This window comes from Euwallacea fornicatus, chromosome 14, assembly GCF_040115645.1.
Source record: "Euwallacea fornicatus isolate EFF26 chromosome 14, ASM4011564v1, whole genome shotgun sequence".
In the NCBI taxonomy this organism is placed as follows: Eukaryota; Metazoa; Arthropoda; class Insecta; order Coleoptera; family Curculionidae; genus Euwallacea; species Euwallacea fornicatus.
The window spans coordinates 994,871-1,016,650 of NC_089554.1; the positions used below are offsets into that span (position 1 = coordinate 994,871).

General features: G+C 33.9%; 6 protein-coding genes across 14 annotated transcripts; 4 read left to right on the plus strand and 2 right to left on the minus strand.

Annotated features, from left to right (window-relative positions):
• Nucleotides 1-38: 38 nt before the first annotated feature.
• On the plus strand, nucleotides 39-8,097 carry LOC136343228 (tRNA pseudouridine synthase A). Its single transcript, XM_066289817.1, has 5 exons — nucleotides 39-175; nucleotides 239-367; nucleotides 1,297-1,596; nucleotides 1,667-1,937; nucleotides 7,939-8,097. The coding sequence occupies exons 1-5, from the start codon at nucleotides 96-98 to the stop codon at nucleotides 8,095-8,097; spliced, it is 939 nt and encodes a 312-aa protein (XP_066145914.1). The 5' UTR covers nucleotides 39-95.
• B52 (serine and arginine rich splicing factor B52) lies at nucleotides 2,765-9,333 on the plus strand. Of its 5 annotated transcripts, none has more exons than XM_066289989.1 (4): nucleotides 2,776-2,921; nucleotides 3,017-3,225; nucleotides 5,681-5,819; nucleotides 7,939-9,333. In XM_066289989.1, the coding sequence occupies exon 4, from the start codon at nucleotides 8,135-8,137 to the stop codon at nucleotides 9,107-9,109; it is 975 nt and encodes a 324-aa protein (XP_066146086.1). In that variant the 5' UTR covers nucleotides 2,776-2,921; nucleotides 3,017-3,225; nucleotides 5,681-5,819; nucleotides 7,939-8,134; the 3' UTR covers nucleotides 9,110-9,333. The 5 variants fall into 5 exon arrangements, with proteins under 5 accessions (XP_066146085.1, XP_066146086.1, XP_066146087.1 ...); XM_066289990.1 differs by having other exon boundaries at nucleotides 5,703-5,819; XM_066289991.1 differs by lacking the exon at nucleotides 3,017-3,225 and having other exon boundaries at nucleotides 2,785-2,921; nucleotides 5,703-5,819.
• Nucleotides 9,334-9,477: 144 nt separating this feature from the next.
• LOC136343338 (dual specificity protein phosphatase 19) lies at nucleotides 9,478-10,340 on the plus strand. The gene has a single exon (XM_066290017.1). The coding sequence runs from the start codon at nucleotides 9,635-9,637 to the stop codon at nucleotides 10,211-10,213; it is 579 nt and encodes a 192-aa protein (XP_066146114.1). The 5' UTR covers nucleotides 9,478-9,634; the 3' UTR covers nucleotides 10,214-10,340.
• A 388-nt stretch (nucleotides 10,341-10,728) lies between these two features.
• melt (melted) lies at nucleotides 10,729-16,841 on the minus strand. Of its 4 annotated transcripts, XM_066289939.1 has the most exons (18): nucleotides 16,610-16,841; nucleotides 16,365-16,545; nucleotides 16,131-16,311; nucleotides 15,518-15,603; nucleotides 15,168-15,330; nucleotides 14,933-15,107; nucleotides 14,711-14,874; nucleotides 14,286-14,659; nucleotides 14,081-14,233; nucleotides 13,830-13,940; nucleotides 13,586-13,775; nucleotides 13,303-13,534; nucleotides 12,861-13,006; nucleotides 12,571-12,801; nucleotides 12,387-12,515; nucleotides 12,145-12,331; nucleotides 11,929-12,050; nucleotides 10,729-11,860 (listed from the first exon to the last, which is right to left on the minus strand). In XM_066289939.1, exons 3-18 carry the CDS (start codon nucleotides 16,266-16,268, stop codon nucleotides 11,588-11,590), a joined length of 2,874 nt encoding a protein of 957 aa, XP_066146036.1. In that variant the 5' UTR covers nucleotides 16,269-16,311; nucleotides 16,365-16,545; nucleotides 16,610-16,841; the 3' UTR covers nucleotides 10,729-11,587. The 4 variants fall into 4 exon arrangements, with proteins under 4 accessions (XP_066146036.1, XP_066146038.1, XP_066146037.1 ...); XM_066289941.1 differs by lacking the exon at nucleotides 16,365-16,545; XM_066289940.1 differs by lacking the exon at nucleotides 16,365-16,545 and having other exon boundaries at nucleotides 16,607-16,841.
• A 570-nt stretch (nucleotides 16,842-17,411) lies between these two features.
• On the plus strand, nucleotides 17,412-20,309 carry Pus10 (Pseudouridine synthase 10). Of its 2 annotated transcripts, none has more exons than XM_066289969.1 (7): nucleotides 17,412-17,788; nucleotides 18,452-18,743; nucleotides 18,795-18,940; nucleotides 18,994-19,313; nucleotides 19,404-19,554; nucleotides 19,614-19,887; nucleotides 19,942-20,309. In XM_066289969.1, the coding sequence occupies exons 1-7, from the start codon at nucleotides 17,636-17,638 to the stop codon at nucleotides 20,133-20,135; spliced, it is 1,530 nt and encodes a 509-aa protein (XP_066146066.1). In that variant the 5' UTR covers nucleotides 17,412-17,635; the 3' UTR covers nucleotides 20,136-20,309. The 2 variants fall into 2 exon arrangements, with proteins under 2 accessions (XP_066146066.1, XP_066146067.1); XM_066289970.1 differs by lacking the exon at nucleotides 17,412-17,788 and adding an exon at nucleotides 17,809-18,073.
• On the minus strand, nucleotides 20,300-21,747 carry LOC136343339 (peptidyl-prolyl cis-trans isomerase H). Its single transcript, XM_066290019.1, has 3 exons — nucleotides 21,243-21,747; nucleotides 20,924-21,100; nucleotides 20,300-20,866 (listed from the first exon to the last, which is right to left on the minus strand). Exons 1-3 carry the CDS (start codon nucleotides 21,324-21,326, stop codon nucleotides 20,573-20,575), a joined length of 555 nt encoding a protein of 184 aa, XP_066146116.1. The 5' UTR covers nucleotides 21,327-21,747; the 3' UTR covers nucleotides 20,300-20,572.
• Between the last annotated feature and the right edge of the window lie 33 nt (nucleotides 21,748-21,780).

The window sequence follows — 21,780 nt, forward strand, 5'->3', positions numbered from 1 at the left end:
CATTTACTGCTTTACAGTTTCTACATAACCTTACATTATTAATGTTTACTTTTTTAATGTTTTTACACGCGCTCTAAAAATCCTTTAATTTTTGCATGTTTTTGTTAGTAGTGTCAGGGATGTCGCTTAACACAAGATATTTACTGAATATGGCATATATAGGGACACCATTTAGGTAAGAGAAATTCCTTATTTCATTAATATAAAACATCACACTGCAAATCAAATCTTTCTATAGAGGCTCTCAACGCCAAGTTAAAGGAACGTTTCCAAGAGCCCCTGACCCTTCAACGGTACAGGGAGCACTTGAAATGGGGCTTAAATATATACATCCCATTCAGGATACTGTGGTTGTTATGGCTAGCAGGTAATTGTAAAATGTGATTTATAGCAATAAAGGTCTTCAATTTCAATAACTATATTGAATAGAGCACTCTTAATGTTTTGTGGTGATTTTAATTCATTGTTTGAAATATTTCATTAATTTTTGTTTTTGAATCTCCATTTTCTAGCCCTCATTTAGTTATTATGTTACATAAATATAAGGACGACATTATTAGGATTCCTTTTCAATAGATTAAGATGATGTTTAGAAAATGTTTATAATTCAGGCATTTTTTAAGTTATAATATAAAGTTATATATTTTTTTAAATAAAGTGTAAATAATTGAAAAAAGAATTCATCTCTGCTAAATGAAAAATGACATCTTAAAACTAATATGGACTGAAGTTATTTTTTTACAAAAACAAGTTTTTGAAATAGCCTAGTACTTTATTTATCACTAACTTCCTCATTCTGTTGTGCATTGATATGAAATGATAAATTTTTCACATTAATATCATTTTCTAACTTTTGTAATTATTAATTTTTTCCTCTAAATAAAATGTTACTATTATTATAAGGCACTTTTAATTGCAAAACTACTTATGTTACTTCTACACTTACTAAACAATATAAATCTTACCCACCTGTAGTTTATACTGGTCCAAACTTAATTGAGTCTGGTCATCTTTTGTGACTTGACATAGGCTGTATGAGTCATAGGTCCAATTCTATGTAAGTTATTTTAGTAGAATCTAGCTGACACCTGAACCATCTCATAAGAATAGTATTGCTGCCTCCAAGTGTCATAATAGAAGTTAATTAAACAACAATGATATTCTTATGGGACACAATTTAAGTATATACCAATTTTAGTTCAGCTAAACTGATGGGTATGCTAGATCACTGTAAAACAACATATATGTATTTTTGAAATATCATTAAAGCAATGTTAAGATATTTATTTTATTTAGAACTGATGCTGGAGTCCATGCTTTAAACACCACATGTCACTTTGACCTGTACCGACCCAACCAGAATATCTTGGACCCTGTAACCATCATGTGGGGTTTAAACAAATTCTTTTACAAGGAAGAAGTTCCTATACGAATATTAAACTCAAAAATCGTACCACCTGATTTTCACTCCAGAACAAATGCCATTTCAAGAACTTACCTATACAGATTAATTATTGGAAAATGTGATTTGGAAAGGAGTGCCCCATTCGGTCATTTTGCACCTATTGAAGAGGTCAACAGAGCGCACTTCTTTTGGTATGCTATTATTAGTATTAGGAAATAAACTGTTTAGTCTTGGACTGTAATGGTGATTCCTTTTGCGTAGCACTAATAATTTTAATGTTGACCTAATGAGACTGGCTGCAAAACAGTTTGAGGGGTTCCATGACTTTCGAACTTTCATGGGAGCGATACGGGATGATGATAAATTGACAAGAAGAGAAATTTTTAGTATTGACATAGTGGAGAGGAAGAAAGAAGATATAGGTGTTTCCCCCAAACACAGTTGGCCTAGATGTGCTGAAATTAATTGTTTGGCGGATTCTCATTTAATTTTAAATATCTACTTTAAAGGAAAAGGATTTCTTTATAAACAGGTAAGTCTGTTAAAATGTGTGCTGCTATGGTAATGTTTGCATAGTTTAGTTAAGTCTTTTGAGAGTTGCCGCCAAATGGATTCCGTTGTCTGTCTGATCTACCACTATCTCTCATGCAAGTTATTAGCATAAATAGATATTTCTTAACGTAACGAAACGAAGTGAATATTGAATTGAATTGAATTTTTTTTCGATAGAAATTCAATTAAATTACAATTGAATTCATTAACAGAGGTGAAATCTCCCCGGTAATGGGAATTCAATAATCCGTGTGTAAATAGTCTTTATACTGTTAATCGTCCAAGGACGAATATTGGCCATAATCCATATCGATAATCAATCGATATCGATTTTGGAATGTGCCTCATCACTTCCTAAAAGTGCGTAAGTACAAGTAGTTTATTGATTCATTTGACTGTCGGAGCTAACCACATGTTGAGTTTTTAAATATACAAGTGAGACGAGATTTGAGTTATTCTCAAAAACATTATCGGGTAACTTAAAAAGTTTTATAAAAATTGAAAGTCATAAAGGAAAAAAGAAATGAAAGAGTCATAGAGAAAAAAATTGTATGGGACTTATTTGACAGTCTTCCATCCATAGTTATACAGGCTTAAGATTCAAATGTGGTCGATGAAAGTTTAATTTTTAACATCACAGATCATCAAATTAAGAGTAGTCTGAAAACGCTAACAGCAAAATCAAAACACAACTGGCAACACTTTTCCTACAATATCTGAAAATTAATACCCTTGATGTTCGCTAGTGCATTAAACTGTTTTTGAAAGTCTCTTTTAACGTCGTAGCTGTCAAATGTCATTAATTTCGTTCATCTTCCATGACTCTCTCTCACTGTGCCTTTCTTTTATTTGCACCATTCGGTCCGGTGTGCATGTTAAGCAGGTCGTCCACGTTTTCACGATTTTGTAGTGAAAGTTCTTAAGATTTTGCCGTAAACATCGAAGTTTTTGTCCCAGTTTTGCCGTAAGTATAAATGGAATATCTAGATTGTCACGCGAGTACCATTTTCAAGATATAAGGCCAAAAATATGCATTGATAAACATGACCGATTCTCTAGCTGGCGTCCAAGCCGCACACGCTTACAAAATGGCTACCGAGGACCAGCCAGAGGCCGCTCGCCGTTTCGGCCACATTGCAAAAAAGGGGCTCGAGACCACTTCTCTGCCGCATAAAAGGGGGCTCGACCTGGCTTTATGCCACAAAAGGGGCTCTACCCGCGGGCTGACTTGGCTGGACCCAATTCGAGGCCTTTCTTAACCGATATTGGTATAAAAACGACACTTGAATTTATTGCGTTTTTAGTTTCTTCCCTTTCATTTTTTATTTCAATACGTTTTGGGGGATTCGTTCAGTTCTCTTGAATGTTACAAATTTCACCATAAATGTGCCTTCTTTTGGATTTCTATTTAATAAAATTTTAATAGGTCCCATTTGGGTTCAGTATGTTTAGTTGCAATTCATTTAAGCAAAGATAAGAAGTTTAGTTGATATTTGATTTATCATTTTCAATAGTTTAAAATAAATATAAATGAGAATAATTTTCATTATCACACAATAGCTTGTCAAATATCGTTTTTATTTATCTGACTTATTATTCTAAATTTATAAAATGAATGGTCCAAGGTTCAGTTGCATTCCTTTATCTTAAAATTCACCTGCAATTAAATTAGAGATTCTGGCAAAAGAATCAATGGAGTCTATGTTAAATCCAAGAGTTAAACCTGAATTTGAGCATAAAACTAATATATACAATTGATCTTTAAAAGTGTTTCACATGGGGGAATTTACAGCAAACAATACTAAGCAGCCATTTTAAGAATACATAGATATGATGCAACAAAGCTGTAGTAGCAATAAATCCATTGCAAAGACATGTAATCTGTTCCACTAAGCCATAAGTATTTGCATCAATTTCAGTAACTTGTAGTTATTTATATTAGCTTCCATGTGGCAATCAATATTGTAGTAATTTATTTAGTCTTGTTGCATAAGTACACTGTTGCAAGTAGATTTAGAGGGTAGAAGATTACGATTTAAACAAAATTTAATATTCATGCTATCTAGAAATAGCAAGCATATATTTTTGGAGGTAATTCTTTAGATTCGTTACAAAAGATAGGTTACAAAATCGCGATTTGGAAAGCATCATTTATGGAGTGCCACATGCTTAGACCTCTTACTGCTTTAGAATTCATTTCTTGACTTGGATCATAGGAGTTTTTACTCACCAGCTAACCTGAATTAATAAGAAGCAAAATATTCATGCTACTCACATGACTGGAGAAAATGACTTTTATGTTTCTATCTTAATTTTTGAAGCAAATTGGAATACTAAATTTGGTTTGTTTTATAATATTCTTCTATCTTATACTATTTTTTCTATTGAGTTACAAATTTATCATTAAATAACTCTTGACAGTACAAGAAACATGGTGATATTTATATCATATGGGTGGTTCAGCCAATCATTGACTAGATATCTTCAAATTCAAAATTAAAATTGTTTTTCTCAAACAAACGTTTTTTTGATTACTCCTTTTATTTAAAATTATGTTCACTTTACCTCTGTACTTTTGCATTTAAACCCATATTTTGTCTAAGGAGTTTTGAAATAAAATTGGGGTGTCTTGTATATTACCCATTGTGAAAACACTCCAGCACTGTAAAGGCACATTTATGTTGACTAAATTAGGGAACCTTGACACCAAAAAGAAATTGGACAACAGCTAAAAATATTTATTATAGTGTTGAATCATTTGTTATTGTTTCTTCTCTGTAAGAAACTAGTCTACATGAAGTGCAGATTGCCTGAAACTCTACATGAAACTCTGCAGTTTAACTGAGTAGAGAGAGGATGAGCAAAATATTTTATCAGAAGCAAGACAGCTCTAGACAACGAATTGTACAATTGACCTGGAAATACATGCTCTCCATAGACTATTAACAATGAGACGATTTACCCCAGTAGATAATAATTTGGACAGGCACTTTGAAAGGTTCAACAGAAATAGGAATCAAGGATAGATGCAAGATGTGGACACATAGGATACATATTGGCCCCTTTAGCGAGAATATGTGATTGGCATTATCAAATGATTCATTACTATAATCAATGCTGTTTATCTTGAAAGGCGAATACAAGTGCTGTTAAATGTATCAGGTGGCATATTAATTTTAAAATTGGTGGCATTTATAAAAAATCCTTAGAGGTATATTGATAATGAAATATTTGCTTCACAATCACATTTGAGAAATATTTTTTAATTCTTCTCTACTTCTACTGCCAGCTACTATTGAGTAAAACATAAGTTTCTATATAAGTATGTAGTTTTGTCCCAAAATTCCGTAATGTGTAAAATAACCTATCATAATTTCTGAAAATATTTTGAATTTCTATTTCATTTTAAACTTTGACTCTCTATTTTTGTCCTTTAATTCTTTTGTTTAAATTGCATATTAGAACATTTCCTTTGTCGTGTCGTTACTAGTGGTTTTTGTGATACTTACTATTAATAACCGTCATTAATGTGCCACCCAGTACAAAACAATATTAGTTTTTCTAAATTCTTAAAATAATTTGGGAAGCAACTGCTAAATAACACACTTTTCGATCAACGAATAAAAACAGGAAAACAGCCCTTACAAAAAAAAATTTTCGTTTTCAATTTTTTTCATTAGTACAACCATACCCAAATGGAAAAATACCTAAAACATTTTACAGCCTATGAAACCTCTTTTTAAAGACGAAGCCATTACCGTGACGAACTATGGCCAATCCAGTCAGCCGCCTAGGTCTTTGATTAGCTCCCACTAGCCATTCTGTTCTGACTACCCAGGTTTTGATCTTTAAGCAAATTCAGGTATGATTCTGCTGGGTCGACGTTTTGCACAAATGTGTAAAATATATTTTGAATATGCAAGATTTTTATGTAATCCATCTACAATCTGACATTACACACGTGGAAACCAATGAAATCGAATTATTGTATATTGGTTTTTGGTATTGCAACGCTAAACCCAGATATTAAAGTTGAGAGCATTATATGTTGGAAAGTGTCTACCTTTTTGAATTATTTGCCAACACCAGGTGCTTGTTACTGATTCTTCCACTTTATACTTGAGTATAAAGCGCAACATATATATCTGTATTCTTCTACTGTAGACATTGAGGAGCCATCTAATCATGAAAAACTAGGAACTACTTAGAACAGAAGAAAGGAAATGTTCAGATATGAACACAGACTGGACTTCACAACTTTTGAACCTATCTTGATATGGAAATTGTGCATCCCATCTTCTTGACTGAAGTTTAAGAGTAACCCAGCCAATGAAGAACTAAAGGAAAAATTTGAGGAATAGTTCTTGGAAACTAAAGTTTGGAGAATAGATATGGCCCTAATTGGACTAATCCATTGCATTACCTTCTTGTACGACCGCAGAAAACAACACGACAATGCTACAATTAGAAAGGAGGGCTATCAACCAAATATGATTATTATTAGCCCAGATTGTCTCCCCATGTTTAGATGGATTACATAAAAATTGTACGACGGACATATTTGTAAGTAATTCAGCCGAATGTGAGCACAATCTCAGTTTTCAAGAAAATGTTACAATTTGTTATATTATTTTATTTGTACTTACATCTAGCTAACTGGCTAATACTGAAGGAAATATTTTTAAAAAGTTCTTGAATGGAATGTGGTCATTTTCACGTCTTATCTATAAATATGACCCTAACAGTTGTGATCAGGCCTATTTCAGTAAATGTTTTTGATTTGAGAGCGCACGAATCGAAATTGGAGAGTTAGAAAAACAATGTTCCCAACAATTCGACCAAAAATATGCATTAAACTATTTTATTGTTAAAACTTTACTGAAACATGCCTAAATGTAGTAAGTAAATTTGTATTTACCTGCCTAACTGTTTAGTGTGCCTGCTTAAAAATAATTTATTTTCATACTGGATTATTTGCAAAGTCCTGATCTACCTGATAGAAACGCAGATTTAGTGAATTTTTCCTGATAACTACTTACGTGTGCGGAAATACAGGCAGAAGTAATTTTAGGCAAAAATACATACAAGCCAGTGAGATGAAAATCAGGTTTCTTGTAAGACAGTGACGCGCGTTTTAATATACTGCGTGAAATGAGCAAAAATTGTCCAAATGTATATATATTAATTTACCCCAAAAATGTGTACTTCTTATAGTAAGTTTTAAACTATAGACCCAACAACATAAAACCAAACTAACCTAACCCATGAAATTACTAAAACAACATTATCAAAAAGATGATACAATGTAGAGGGGTTTCTCAAACCATACTGTATATAAGGTTTTTAAACTTGGTTTTTACGCAATTTAGGACTTTTTATAATGTAAATACCCCTATTCAAAAATGGAAACTGATTTGAGTCGTTTCGTTTTCGAATTATGTTGAAACCAGGGAACATATTTTTTGACGTCACTGATGGTTCTAAATAAGTTTTGGTCTTTAGCTAAAGAAAATCAATAAGTTTTACTTAGGTGGCAGCTGCTATGAGTCATTGTGAACAAATTTGTTTTAAAAGTATTTATTAGTTCTTTTCTATTAAAACTTGATAGTTATATAGCTGTAAACATAAATTTAGTCGCAAGTTCTCTTTTTCAACTTCTTGCAGCTTTTAACGCATTAAAAAGGAACGCTGTTCGTTATTGCATATCGATGGGCATTTAAGCAAAATTTTTATCGCATTATATACATGTTTTTCATAATATTTAAGAAAACAAGGCGAGCGTGTCCATTTGTTATTGGCTTTAATTATCCATCTTCATTACTTCATATCTGAAATCTTAAATAAAAACCAGTAACATAATTTCCATAGACCATTAAGTATTTGGTCTATTGCCACACTCGATTGGCTTCTGATCAAATGTTCATTCATATTGTAATGTTTTAAAAATAAGTTTAATTAACAATTGTTTTATTAATTTCCAGGTGAGGAGGATTGCAGGGACGCTAATAGCTGCCGGCACAGCCCGAGTATCTTTGAAAGATATACAGTATATGCTCCAAATACCCTCGAAAAATAGCTGGATTAGCTCAATAAAGACTCTACCAGGCCACGGGCTTTATCTGTGCGAAATTGAATATTAGAAAATTTAGTAGATTCCAGCAATTTTCGTTTTGAATAATGGTGGGGTCTAGAGTATATATTGGAGGTCTCCCCTATGGTACTAATGAAAGAGACTTGGAACGTTTCTTCCGTGGCTATGGACGCATGCGTGAAGTTACCATAAAATCAGGGTATGGCTTTGTGGAATTCGATGACTATCGTGATGCCGATGATGCCGTATACGAATTGAATGGAAAGCGAATTCTAGGGGAGAGGGTTACGGTAGAAAGAGCACGTGGAACACCGAGGGGCAGAGATAGATGGGGCGAATCGGGCAGTAGCGGAAGCCGCGGAAGAGACAGAGATAGAGGAGCTGGTCGAGATCGCTATGGTCCGCCTACACGTACCGCTCACAGAGTCATAGTCGAAAACTTATCCAGCAGAGTGTCTTGGCAGGATTTGAAAGACTACATGCGACAAGCAGGAGAAGTTACCTACGCCGATGCGCATCGCGATCGCAAAAATGAAGGAGTGGTCGAATTTGCCAGTCGCAGCGACATGAAAAACGCTGTAGAGAAATTAGACGATACCGAGTTAAATGGAAGACGCATCAAAGTAGTAGAGGATAAGGGCGGACGCAGAAGGAGAGATTCTAGCTCTAGAAGTCGATCTCGATCTAGATCGGCTCGCAGGTCTCGCAGTGGCAGCAAGTCAAAGAGCAGGTCCAGATCCAAGAGCAAGGACAATAAAACTTCTAGATCCCGCAGCCGCTCAGCGAAACGATCCAGATCTCGGTCAGGTTCTAGAGATGCTAAGAGGGTACGTGAAGATCGATCAAGGTCTCGGTCAAAGACCAACGGACGGGATGATAGGTCTAAATCTAAAGAAGACGATCGCGATGCCCGCTCGAAATCCAGGGAAGACAGGTCCCGCTCTAAGTCCAAAGAAAATGGTCATCGGTCCCGGTCGGTGTCACGAGACCGGTCGAAGTCTAGGGAGCCCTCGAAGGGACGTTCCAGGAGTAAGAGTAGGTCAAGGTCGAAGAGCAACTAAAACGTTACGGGGAAAATGGGGATTATGGGATTACTTTATGTTTAATATTTAATTGACCGTATTATTTCTGTTTGGTTTTCTTAATTAGGATGCTTTTTAAAGTATTTAACCATTGTGTAGATTTTTGGCTCTTAAATCTTGAAGTTGCTCCTTTTGCAAAGTGTCTTTGTCAAATTTAACAGTAGTCATTCTAAGTTTTAGTTGTAATTAAAAAATTATCCCACCACACAGTATGTCATTGAAAATGGTAGCAGTATAGTATTGCTTAGTTCTTTATTGTTATCTTTAAACCGTAAAGAGTTTAGTAAATCGGCAAAAAGATGTGTTATAATCAATACGTAGTACTCAAAAACTGATATTTGGTAAATTTGTTTTTGAGCCTTCGTTTGCCATTGAATTTAGCAACTTTTGTCCCATTTAACCGACTTTTTAACGGTTTAGGAGATAGCAAGACTAAACATTGCAATAGGACTACCCTGTAGATAAGATATGTCTATTTCGCAGCATTGAGAGAAGCAAATTAAAATGAGCTTCCTCGCAGAGCTTCAGCAAAGAAAAACGAAGCTTAAGCCAACAGAAACCATTGTAACGCAACAGGACGGCCAAAAATTTCTCGAAACCAATTCAGAGTTCAAAAAATTGGATGAAGTGTGCGAAGGTTTCGTAATTGATACGAACCCTGATGATATTCCTGCCCAAATTCTCGAACATTTATATCTAGGGTCCCAAGATTGTTGTGAATTGGATTCCTTAGACAAACACTTCATCAAATATGTCTTAAGTTTAGGTATTGACGCCCCAGTAAAATCACCAAATGTGACCTACAAGTTTGTGAAAATGTTAGACTTGCAAAATACCAATTTGCACGAATTTCTACCCGAATGTGTATACTTTATCCGTCAATGCTTAAATAGTCAGTCGAACGTTTTAGTTCACTGTAACGCTGGTGTAAGCAGGTCAGCTTCGATCGTTATTGCCTTCTTAATTCTAGATCAAAGTTTACCTTTCGAGCAAGCATTTGCGGCTGTTAAAAAAGCCAGGCCGTGTATCAGGCCCAATGATGGTTTCATGGTGCAATTAAGACGACTAAAAAAGCTGGGATAATTAGAAATTGTTTTTTACTATACAAAATAATTTTGGGTACTTTTCATTTGTAATTTAATGGGAAGATTTAGTGTGTATAGGGATTTAGTGTGTATAGGTTCTACTTAATAAAATGTTAAAAATAAAACTTGTTAATTGTTTGCCAATCCCAATTTAGAAAGTGGTGTGTTCCCCCTTCAGATTTACCGGTGAGCTGTAGGAGGAAATTAAATACAAAAGTTATGCTGATTTTAATTATCTTCTGAAGCCGACAAAAACTGATTTGATAAAATTTTCGCCCGTTTACGATATGTTCTCTCTAGTAAATAAAAATAGTTTAATTATTTTATCGGGTAATCTAGGTCTATTGAATTTGATAAGATTGAATGTTTTGACCCCAGTTCTTCAAGTGTAAAGTAAAATTTAACACTATATTCGTTGCTTCTCTTATATGAACCGGTTTCGTCCTAAGGTCTAGTGTATAGGAACATGAATGCTTGATTGCTTTAAAATATGGAATAAAAGCTTAAATTAAAAACGTGACGTTATTAATAGCGTTTCTTTATTCCGTAACAATAAAAATAATAAAAACATTACTATATGTATATAAAAAAAAAATCTGGAATGTTTGTAAAATAAGTAACAATAAGCCGTCGACTAATAATACTATTCGTACAGAGTCTTTGCGAAAGTCTACACACTCCCCTTGACTTTATTATTTCCAGAATTGCAAAAATATGTCAAATACAAAAGCTAAATGGATTTTTTTTAAATTTCATAACATTAAAAGAAAAACGGCCGAGCATTGTCTTCGAGATGTTCCTAAACATAAATATTTTTGGTAATCATATTCGCATAGGTTCAATAATATTTCCTGTTTAGCACGTTAATCTTATGGGATAGAAACTCTTGATTGTGCGGTAACACAAGAACGATGGCCTCCTACATAGAAATTATAATATACAGGAAGTACCATTGGAAAAAACTGAAGTTTCAGTTCTCAAAAACCCGATGAGCAATTTTATCTTCAACGCCACAATGTTCTTAAAAAAAATAGACATGTACATTCGCGTCAAGACCCTGTACATCGTCCCTAATGACTAAAATTTAGTGGAATGTATTACTTACAACAGCTGTCAGATCTGTAGATATGTATGCATTCATGCGCATATAAAAGATAATATGTTTTATATTAATTGTTTTCATAATAAAACAAATACAAAAATTCGGGTTAGTAAAAATTAATTCGGGAACAAACTATTCTGACATGTCCTTGTATTTGAGAATAATGTGTCATGAATAGTGATGATGATTTACCTAAAATGTTATTGAGCCATTTAAGTGACTGGAAATTCTATAATATTTTTTATCGGTAAATTTAGCGAAGAGTACACATTAAATGTGGCTTCTGCTACCTCCCAACCCCCTAGCGGGTAAACTGTTACTTTTGCCCCTTGAATTGTCTTTTCCATTTTGTCCAGATTCTCTGGAATGCGCCACTACAATGCTTAAACATTGCACCCATTCCTCCGCATTTTTCCCGTCGCTGGGCTTCAAAATTAGAGTTTGGTTTTCGGTAAATATTTCGAAGGCTTTAGGGATGTTTCTGGCACCACGGGACACCCGCACTGAGCGAATTTGGTTCACGTCTATCGATTCTCCACCACTCTAAGACGTTTTGTTTTATTACAAAATATCTGTAACTATTATAATAACATTTCTAAAATAATTCTTACCGATCCCTTGCACGATAAATGAGCACCAGACAAAGTAAAGTATCTTGTTCGCCACCGCCTAAATAGTCGCCACTTGCCCTTTTTCTCTTTCAATTGACCTTCAATTACCGGCTGAGTGTCTCCTAAAAGAATATATATATATATATACATGGAACAGGAACAAAGTTCCACTGGTACAATTTATCTCATATTTCTAATAAATGATCGAAAAAGTACCTCTCAAGAAACCCATGGCCTTCTCAGGATGAACACACAAAAAACATCCCCATTTCACTCCCCCGACACTATTTAATGGACCACTACTTTCTAACGTATCAGTAGAACCCCCGATATTTGGAGGGCAAACTTGAAAAACGTCGAAATATCCCGCATGTCTCAGTTCGCTTAGAAGGGCCTCCTGATCCTGAGGGAAAATAGAAGATATTCCCTTAGAGCAATTATATTTGAAGGAAAATTACCTTCGAGCATGGAAAGGCACTAGTCACCAAAGTCAAAAAGGTTTTATTTTCAGCCTTCAGTATGTCCCAGCAATGCTTTAAACTGGCCACTTGAGCGTCCCTTGAACTCAGTGCATGTGACTGTCTAGCCTATAAATTACATCTTCGAAGCACGAAAATTATGTTAATATTCTAGTACACGTACTTGTAAGGAAAGAAACATTAAATGTATCCAAATTCTAGGATTCCTAGTGGTCATGGTAAAATAAGTCTTCGAATATAAACAGTGTTGTCCTCTTGCCTGACAGGCAAAATGCAGCTTTGCCGACTTTTTCTGTCTTTTCTCTTCTATTATACACTTGGCCGGGTAAGGGATTTTTAGACAGACGCTATCCATGTAGAGCTTGATTTTATCCAAGTGCTTCTCACAAAAATGCTGAATTTTTTCATTTATTAAATCTACGACACTTTTTATATAAATTGCGTTATACCTACCTGGATTGTGTCGCGCATTGGATAAGGTTCAAATACACTCATTCGTTGATTCGCGACAGAGTTTTGATTTATTATAGTTACGCTCGTATTATTGTTGTTGTTTCTTCTGCTGATGACAGTCGTTGGCCCGCACACGTTTACATTACCTGTAGGGCGACAGAAAACACATGAAAGTAAATCGCAAATCAGACACATACGTTCGATGAACTTAGACCAAGAATAATTTAAGAAAATATGTTGAATCATCTTTTATAGTAATCTAAAATTATTGAAGGTAGGGTTAAATTACTATAACATTACATAAATACATTTTCGTATTACATTAATTTATCTTACTTACCACCATAAACTCACTATAACCAATTCCTAATGGCGCGATAGTGGAACACAATAAAATAATGTATATTTGTGATAATTTCAGGATAACGAATTACCAACTTACCGCTTCCGTTAGATGGAGCACTGTTCATCAAACTCTGCGAGATATTCAACATTTCTGGCGGAGGACTGCTGGGAATAATCGGAATATTCTGCGTCGTCAAACTAGTCCCTGTAGTCAGAATGTTCACTTGGTTGCTACTGGAGCTCGGACCAGTATAACCAGAGCTAACTGTCACACTATTACTATTTATTGGCACCGGTAGAGGAGTTGAGCTTATAGGAGAAATTGTAGTCTAAAGAAATCGTTTCAGTAACTTTTTGACGTAAATAAATGGGAGTCGTACTTGACCCAAATGGTTGTTGAGTAGACTAAGTGGACCTTGACTTAAAGGCCGCTGAATTCTTGGAGGTGAGATTGTAGTCACAGTGACTCCACCACTGGAGACTTTGACATTGGTTCCAGCCCATTTACTCCCGATTACCGTTATTGGAGATAAAGGCAAGGCGTAGGAGTTGGGAGTATTGTTAATTTCCCTGTTAAAAAAGAAATACTATATATGGCTCAACAAAGTGGACGTTTAATTATACCTCGAAGTGCTTAGTTTTGTCATACTTTTATGCAAACCCCCCACCGAACCTCCGGCTACATTTAAGCGCGTCATGCTTCGATGGGTGTTTGAATTTTGAGCAGTATGTAACCTACAAAATATAAAAATATTTGCTTTTATTTTGAATGTTTAATTGTCATGACATGATATATGATCCTTATAACACAATGTATTATTAGGGTCATATACCTACTATCTATTATTTTTAAGTCACTCTCTGATATATCTCACCTTCCAGTGCTACGTGAATCCCCCAACTTCGCCCTTCTAGTGTACCCCCCTCCAACACTTTGAGGCGTCACTTTCTCAGCAGGTTGTCCCCCGACCTTCACGATAGTTACCCCACCTGATGTTACCTGACTATTCTGAGCCAGTTGATTTGTACTAAAATCACCATCTGTGAAAACAGCACTCTACATAAACAAAACAAACCAACCTTGTGTGATGTCTCTGTCTCACACCGGCCAGGACTCTGTCAGTAAACAATACCGGATACGAGCTACACAAAAGAGTTGCTTCCCTTAAGAGTGTACTCTGAGATCCTCTGTCTGCTTTTGGTAAATATTCCAATACAAAATTCAAAGCATCCTGCGCTCTGTCTTTGCTCAATTTTCCCACTGCTCCAATCACCTGGGCAGCCAAACAAACAGTTTGCGGATGCCTTTGAGCCGCTTGTTTCATTGCAGATACATGGTCTGCCAAAAGAAGCGGTTGCTTCTCGGCCATGTGCAAAAATATTTGCATGGTTGCTGTTACTGTGGTGGGGCTAGAGAGGTATTCACATAGCTGTGGAACGCTGGCTTCTAGAAGCTAGAAAGTTGGTAATAAGTTATGGATTTTACAGCTGATATTAGACCTTACTGCAGGATTGTCTTTGGCCATTAATGAAAAGAGATTTAAAAGCGCCAGCTTCTCCTGATTGTCACAATGAGGCAACAATGATACTAAAGCCATCGCATGGCCCTGGAAAGGTTCAGGAGACACCTCATAGATATTTGGAAGAACCCTGCATAAGGGGTAATTACCTGAAGATAAAACATGTCACTGTAAAACCCTTTTCAACAATAATGAATATAAATATACCAGAAATAATAGAATCTATTATAGGCTGTACATGCGGTGTGAGCAAGTTTGCATGTTCCATAGCTGCTAATGACAAATAAGAAGCCATGTTGCGTGACAATTCTTTGTTGCCCTTGTGCAGAAACTTAACCGCCACTGGCAAGGCGCGTTGCATTACAGATTTTTTACTATAATTCTAATGAATGTCGTATTTTTAAACTAGGCAAATCAGCTAGTAAATAGTATACACTCTCACCAAAAATATACAAGAAATAATATCACTTGAGATCTTGGCATGAGGGGGGTCCTCATCTCTATTGGATATTTGCAAATTGTGATGTAAACATGATTCTAAAAGATTCACTAATGCATCGCAATGTTGTTCAATGCTACCGGTTTCACGAATGCATGAAGTGACCCTAAAAATTAATAGAAAAATGTTTTTAGTTTTTCCAGATCATTTTTTAAATTATAGAATTTTAAGTTCTAGTAGGGTTATAAGATAATGATGACATGAATCATCTAATGCACAAATTCAATAAAATGTACTGTTTAATTTAATAATGGATACAACACTGACTACCATTAGTGATCTACTTAACTTACCTAGTAATACAAATCTCGACTACACTTTGATCATTGTCATTGTTAACATAATCAGGAAGAGAAGCAATAGCTGTAATTTCCTTAATCTGCAAAGAAGCATAAATAGATGAATGAGCTTTATTTCTTGCTTCATATATAACAATTATGTAAGCACATCCAGGGTGGAAGAGAGCAGAACGGAGCCTAGTCATTTCCCTGTATATGTTGAAAATTTCAAAAATAAGTGACCTATGATAAAATGACACCTATATTGCCTTTTCAAATGAAAAGTCGGTCATAAAATGGCAACATATTTACATTAGAAGTAGAGGGCAGAAAAAATATAATGTAAGTAAGTAGGAAAAATTTCTTAAGTGCTTTAAAAGTCATTTGTTTAACAATTTTTTGTTTGATACTATAAAATATTGCCTGAAAATTAAACCTCAAAGTGTGTAATCAGATTAATATTCCCTCTAAATCTAACAAGAGTCCAAATGCTTTTGACTCTACCTTGAGTCTCCATATGTGTTTGTATGTTATATCACTTCAATCTGTCTTATTTTGTAGTGATGATCTTAGTAGTTTTATTGGTAACGTAAATATAAATAGAATACCTGCCAATTCAAAAACTTACCACATTTGTCAGATCATTAACTATAATAGCATCTGGGACAGAAAACAAATCTCCAGCTCGGGACAAATCCCTGTTCTTCAGGACTTGCATAAATAGTTCATGCATCTTTCTATGAGCTTTTTCTTCAATCATCTTCATTCACAGCAGTTTCCAATAAATGAAATCAGATCATATTGTACATCTGAAATTAATCATCTCACTGAAGCTGATAATAATAACATAAAGGTGAATTACCTAATGTCAATTAATGGAAGAGAAGGAAGATTCCTGGTGCACTTTCACTGTTATTAAAATTGAAACCCATATGAATGTGTTAAATATGTCAAGAACCTTCTGCAAATCCAAGTTCTAATCATCTTTAATGATAACTCTTTATAAACCTCTTTTCTAATCATCCCGAGCGTATAAACAGAAACTGAGTTATTAAGATGTAAATATGAGTAAGTTTATGAATTACGAATTGCCAAAAATACTACCACCTGTTTAGCAAAAGAGAAACCACTGTTGTACTTCCGAAAATCGGAAATACAAGTTCAGGCAGTCCTCGGTCGGTTAGATTCTTGAAATTCCTGCCGGTCTTAGGCTAACGGTTTGACATCACTTTTTACTCAATCACATGATTTTTAGTTAGTTTCAATAGTGAAAAAAATTACGGTCAACGACATCGTTTCACCTTCCACCTTCTTTGCCTTCATCTCCTTCGGTAGTAAGTGAAGAGGGGGAGGAGAGGAGGTGGAGCCTGGCCTTAGTAGCTTAGTGAAGGAGGCCTAATTAGAATGAGAAAACCTCTCTATGTTCAATAAGAAGGACAGAGAAGCATACGTCTAGGGCAGCTTGTCGAGGGATCAATCACGATATCCACCTTATGTGGATTAGGATTTATCAAGACTTAAAGTTAAAATTGGCAATAACGCATTAACCTGTGGATATCAGTCTACTTTCGATATATACATTTTGCATTTAAACATTTTTTTGTAGCATTCTATTTTGTCTCCACATTCGAATTAATTCGGAATGTGGATTCGTAATAATAGTTTTTGTCATGTTTAATGCAGCCTATACTCAGTATCATACATCTATAGTATTTCATCATTAATTCATATACATACTTACTTCAGCTTCATCAGTGAGATCTTGATACCTTTTTTACAATAAATTATCTTCTGTTTTCATTTCATTTTTAGATTATTTAAAAATCAAATCCTTGGAGTGTAATCTTCAAAAAATTTATATAAGAATGGATATACAAGATGATATCCACTACTCTGCTCTAACTGCAACATTGTCGTGTTTCTTACTTTATGGGTTTTCTCCGATTTAAACTAAAAAGTACTGCATGCATTAATTCGTCTTAACCTCTTTTTTCCAACGCGTTCAAAAGAAAATTTGCAAAAAAATAATATTTTTGATTTTCAAACTATTCTTGAATATAGACCAACATAATTACCCTCTCTAATATATTTTCAATATTTACATTCGTTATTCCGTATTTCTATTTAAGAAACATGAGCGTTAACTCAAAGGAAGATCTTATTTCAGTTGTAAATTTTCTTCAAGACTTGAGTTGTTGTACAAGATGTGTTCTAAGGCTTATTGGAGTTCAGATAACTGAAAGTCGAAACCCTTATTTACACCCAAAAGAATATCTAAACAAACTGGTATGTTTTAGTTTTTCGATTAGGCACATACGAACTTACTCTGCTTTTTGCAAATGAAAGTTACTGTACTTAAATTTGCTCTAAAACATTGTTTTACTTCTTGCCATCATCAAACCTGTAACGTTTCAGTTTTCTGAGGTGAATTGTCAAAGCTTTTTACCTTTAAGTCATACTGTGATTTGATCTGAAATCGTGTATCAAAAGAGATATGAAGCACAGTGCTCCTCCAACTGTCGGTTTTTTAGTGAGCAACAAAGGATTGCCTACAGACTTATGTTCACAATGGTAAAATGTAAATTGGAGCTATCTGTAATTGTTTTTAAAATCATAAAGGTTTTGATGTCTGGCTGTAATACATACATTGAAAAAGTACATAAATATTTGAAAGAAAGTTTGTCTGGAAAAATACCCAATTATTTGGTTTAATAATTTGATTAAATATATTTGAGATGATGGAAATTTTCAATTTTAAATACCCAGTTTTGATTGCATAGCCTACATATCTATAGTATCTATGGTTTACAATTTAACAGATATTTTTCCATACATAATTTCCATAAAAACAAATTAATGGAATAATTACAAATATGCATTTTCAACTTGAATAGCTAATTTTCTGGTTATTAGGCAAAAGTTTTTCAACTATTATATTTTGTTTTTAAGGTTTCACAACAAATTTCTGAAGATAATAGTCAAAGTGGAATTTCTGAACCTTGTTCTAAAAAAACAAAATCAAATATATGCACTGTGTGTTTGGACTGTTTCAATCAAGAAAATATTGAAATATTTGCTGAGGGTTTTAAATCACTTGACATCAACACATATAATTACCCTAATTTTTCATTTAATGTGAGTTTCCCAAAATGCTTGTCTATAAGAACACACAGTATGTTCCTACATTTAAAGGATCAATTTCCAAAGTTTAATTTTGGAAATCTATATGACAATAAAGATGGTAGGGCAAAACATGATGATTTTTATGATGAGAAACTAATAGTTATTTCAGGGTTGAATGATTTATTTATATTGGAGCCCCATAAAATATTTCGTGCTGCAGCAATGGGTACTTTTTCCAAAACTTTAGACAAGCAGTATCATCCAAAATCACATCTTAGTTTTCTGATGTCACTAACTTATGAAAATGACAATAAAGTGAGTAGAAATATTTTGTAATTTAAAGTCACAAAATTAAATCTTTACATCAGGAAGTTGAAAAGATGAGACATATAATAAAAACCAAGCTGCGAAAACGCGAAACAAAAATCAGTAGGAATAATATATCTGAATGCCTAAAAGACACAGAGGATAAGGTGTTTAAACAAACCTTTTTGCTTCCACCTCAAACACCAGATAAATCAGTTATATTAGAGAAAATTGATATCGTTGTTGATCCAGTGTACCTTGGAGGAAGATATTTAAAATTTAAAAGGAATGTAGGCCAAACTCCTTGGGTTATTGATGGAGTAAGTGTTGCAGAACATAATGTGCAAGAAATTCTTTTTGAAGCAATTTCCAATGTATTAGGGTTAGTGATTTGATATGTTATATTACCTAAAATGTAGTTTTTTTGTTATTCATGTGCAGATAAGAAAGACTTTAGTGTTTAATCTTTTAGATTTTCAAAGAGTAACATGACTTTTACAACTAGTGGAAGGGAAGATATTGATGTACGTATGTTAGGCCAAGGAAGGCCTTTTTACATTAAAATTGACAATCCCAGAAATAGACAGTTTTCCTCAGAACAACTGCAGGAAATTGAAAGACAAGTATGCACATACAATAAATAATGCGGAATTCATTTTTAAAGCAAATAATAATGTTAAAGGTAATTAAATCGAAGATGGCTGCAGTAATAAAACTGCAACCAGTTTTTGCTTCAAATTTGAAAAAGATTAAATGTGGGGAGGCTTCAAAGAAGAAGACATACAGGGCTTTATGTAAAACTACTGCTCCAAATATTAAGGATGTCATATCAATAATCAATAAACAAAATGGTGAACTAAAAATTTCCCAAATAACTGTGATGAGGGTGTTACACAGACGAACATTGATGGTTAGAGAAAAGGCGATTTACAAAATGAAAGCAACAGAAATATTAGGTAATTCTCTGAAGTGTGTTCTATATTTTAGATACTTTTTTTTAATGTTTTTAGGTCATGATTTATTTGAACTGGAAGTGATAACTCAAGCAGGCACATATGTAAAGGAATTTGTTCATGGTGATTTTGAAAGGACTTATCCTAGTATTACTTCTTTAGTTGGATATCCTACTGATTTAGTTGCTTTGGATTGCATTGATATTGATCTGGTTTGGCCTGAAGAAAATAATAGTAACAATGAAGTATAAAGTATACATTCTTAAAGAAATGTGGTTATATTCAAACTTTAGTTTTATTAAGATAATTAATTTTATTTAATTTTTTATTGCCTGCTCATGAAAGCAAAAAACCTGTCCTTTAAGGTGATATGGAATGTTAATATAAAATAACATATTTACATAAAAAAACAATATTAGAACAAAGGCCTTATTTATTAATTCATTCATTTATACCAGTAGACATGCACTGGTGTTTTAGTCCCTAAACAATATGAAATAGAAAAGGAGTGATAAATCAAAAAGGACAAAACATAGGTTTTGCAAGAGGAATTACTTGAAAATTATGAAGCATTAATGCACCTATGACACATTCACTTTTTACTTTGTACTTGCAATAGTATAAAAAGTTTTATGTAAAAATTACAACCTGAAGTTTAAGAATTTCCAGACACTGTATATACAAAAATCTACATTTGTCCACATTGTACAATAGTGACTGGTATTTTGGGTTTGTTATTTGGTCCTGTAGGAACATTTTCAACTTTCCGCATTACCAAAAGTCCATCAATTACCCTTCCAAATACTACATGTTTACTATCTAAAAAATTACACTTTGCACATGTTATAAAAAACTGGCACCCATTTGTGTCTTTGCCACTATTTGCCATTGAAAGCAGTCCAGGAGTATCATGTTTTAATGAGAAGTTTTCATCAGAGAATGTTCCTCCTCCATATATGCTCATGACACCTGTACCATCTCCCTGAAATGTTTAGTGTTAATAATTGCTAGAAACATCTAAGTTATTTTCCATAATTACATTCACAAAATCCCCTCCTTGTATCATGAAATCTTTAATGACTCTATGGAAACTTGCTCCTTTGTATCCAAGAGGAACTCCATCTTTACGGAACTCTCCTGTACAGAATTGTCTAAAATTCTCACTTGTTTTTGGAACAACATCAGCAAATAACTCAAATATCATTCGGCCAATTTCCTATTAAGGAGAAATGCTTAATAATGTAACATTAATTTTTTTTTGAAAATTTCAGGAGTTACGTTCAGGTGAAAAAACTCAATATTCAAGTAGGTAACACAGGAACTTTTCAAAAAAGCTTATAGGAGTGAAAATTACTTACTGTAGTTCCCACTGCTACATCAAAGAAAACCACTGGGTTTGCTGGATGTCTCAGTTGAGTTTGAATTTGGTTCCAGTTGGGCATGATAATAAGGGCTTTTAATTAGTGTAAAATTGTAGTGAAAAATAATTGTCAAATAATATAATACAATATGTAATTACACGGTCGATACCGTGATTTCAGGACTTATGTATTATATGTTTTGCAAAGGCGATAAATATGTCTAATCTAACCTCAAATAACATTCACATCACAATTAACCAACATAAAAGTCATAATCACAACAAATTACACAGGGAGCGTTTTCCACTCGCATGTAGTTCTGCGCCTTGACGTCTTGATTCTATAGAAATGTGTGAGAGTAAGAATGAAATTTTTTAGAACGTTGATTGGTAAACACTTTCCATGGTCTACACTGAGCGGTTAGAACATTTTATTGTCACTTTTACCTATTTGTAGAGAACTGAAAAGTTATGAAAATATAAAAAAATACATAAGAAGTTTGTAAAGAAGTCAAAGAAATACGGAATAATGTAGT

What these genes read in the sequence shown, in the direction of transcription:
- B52 (XM_066289988.1), top strand. Translation starts at nt 8,135, where the DNA reads ATGGTGGGGTCTAGAGTATATATTGGAGGTCTCCCCTATGGTACTAAT.
- LOC136343228 (XM_066289817.1), top strand. Translation starts at nt 96, where the DNA reads ATGTTTTTGTTAGTAGTGTCAGGGATGTCGCTTAACACAAGATATTTA. An exon ending in GTGGTTGTTATGGCTAGCAG is followed by an intron (nt 368 to 1,296) that starts GTAATTGTAAAA and finishes TATTTTATTTAG; the next exon opens with AACTGATGCTGGAGTCCATG. An exon ending in AACAGAGCGCACTTCTTTTG is followed by an intron (nt 1,597 to 1,666) that starts GTATGCTATTAT and finishes CCTTTTGCGTAG; the next exon opens with CACTAATAATTTTAATGTTG.
- LOC136343339 (XM_066290019.1), bottom strand. Translation starts at nt 21,326, where the DNA reads ATGCCCAACTGGAACCAAATTCAAACTCAACTGAGACATCCAGCAAAC. An exon ending in ATGTAGCAGTGGGAACTACA is followed by an intron (nt 21,101 to 21,242) that starts GTAAGTAATTTT and finishes TCTCCTTAATAG; the next exon opens with GAAATTGGCCGAATGATATT. An exon ending in AAGGAGGGGATTTTGTGAAT is followed by an intron (nt 20,867 to 20,923) that starts GTAATTATGGAA and finishes TAAACATTTCAG; the next exon opens with GGAGATGGTACAGGTGTCAT.
- LOC136343338 (XM_066290017.1), top strand. Translation starts at nt 9,635, where the DNA reads ATGAGCTTCCTCGCAGAGCTTCAGCAAAGAAAAACGAAGCTTAAGCCA.
- melt (XM_066289941.1), bottom strand. Translation starts at nt 16,268, where the DNA reads ATGAAGATGATTGAAGAAAAAGCTCATAGAAAGATGCATGAACTATTT. An exon ending in TGGCCAAAGACAATCCTGCA is followed by an intron (nt 14,660 to 14,710) that starts GTAAGGTCTAAT and finishes CCAACTTTCTAG; the next exon opens with CTTCTAGAAGCCAGCGTTCC. An exon ending in GTGCCTTTCCATGCTCGAAG is followed by an intron (nt 12,332 to 12,386) that starts GTAATTTTCCTT and finishes ATTTTCCCTCAG; the next exon opens with GATCAGGAGGCCCTTCTAAG.
- Pus10 (XM_066289969.1), top strand. Translation starts at nt 17,636, where the DNA reads ATGAGCGTTAACTCAAAGGAAGATCTTATTTCAGTTGTAAATTTTCTT. An exon ending in TCTATATGACAATAAAGATG is followed by an intron (nt 18,744 to 18,794) that starts GTAGGGCAAAAC and finishes TAGTTATTTCAG; the next exon opens with GGTTGAATGATTTATTTATA. An exon ending in GCAATTTCCAATGTATTAGG is followed by an intron (nt 19,314 to 19,403) that starts GTTAGTGATTTG and finishes TTAATCTTTTAG; the next exon opens with ATTTTCAAAGAGTAACATGA.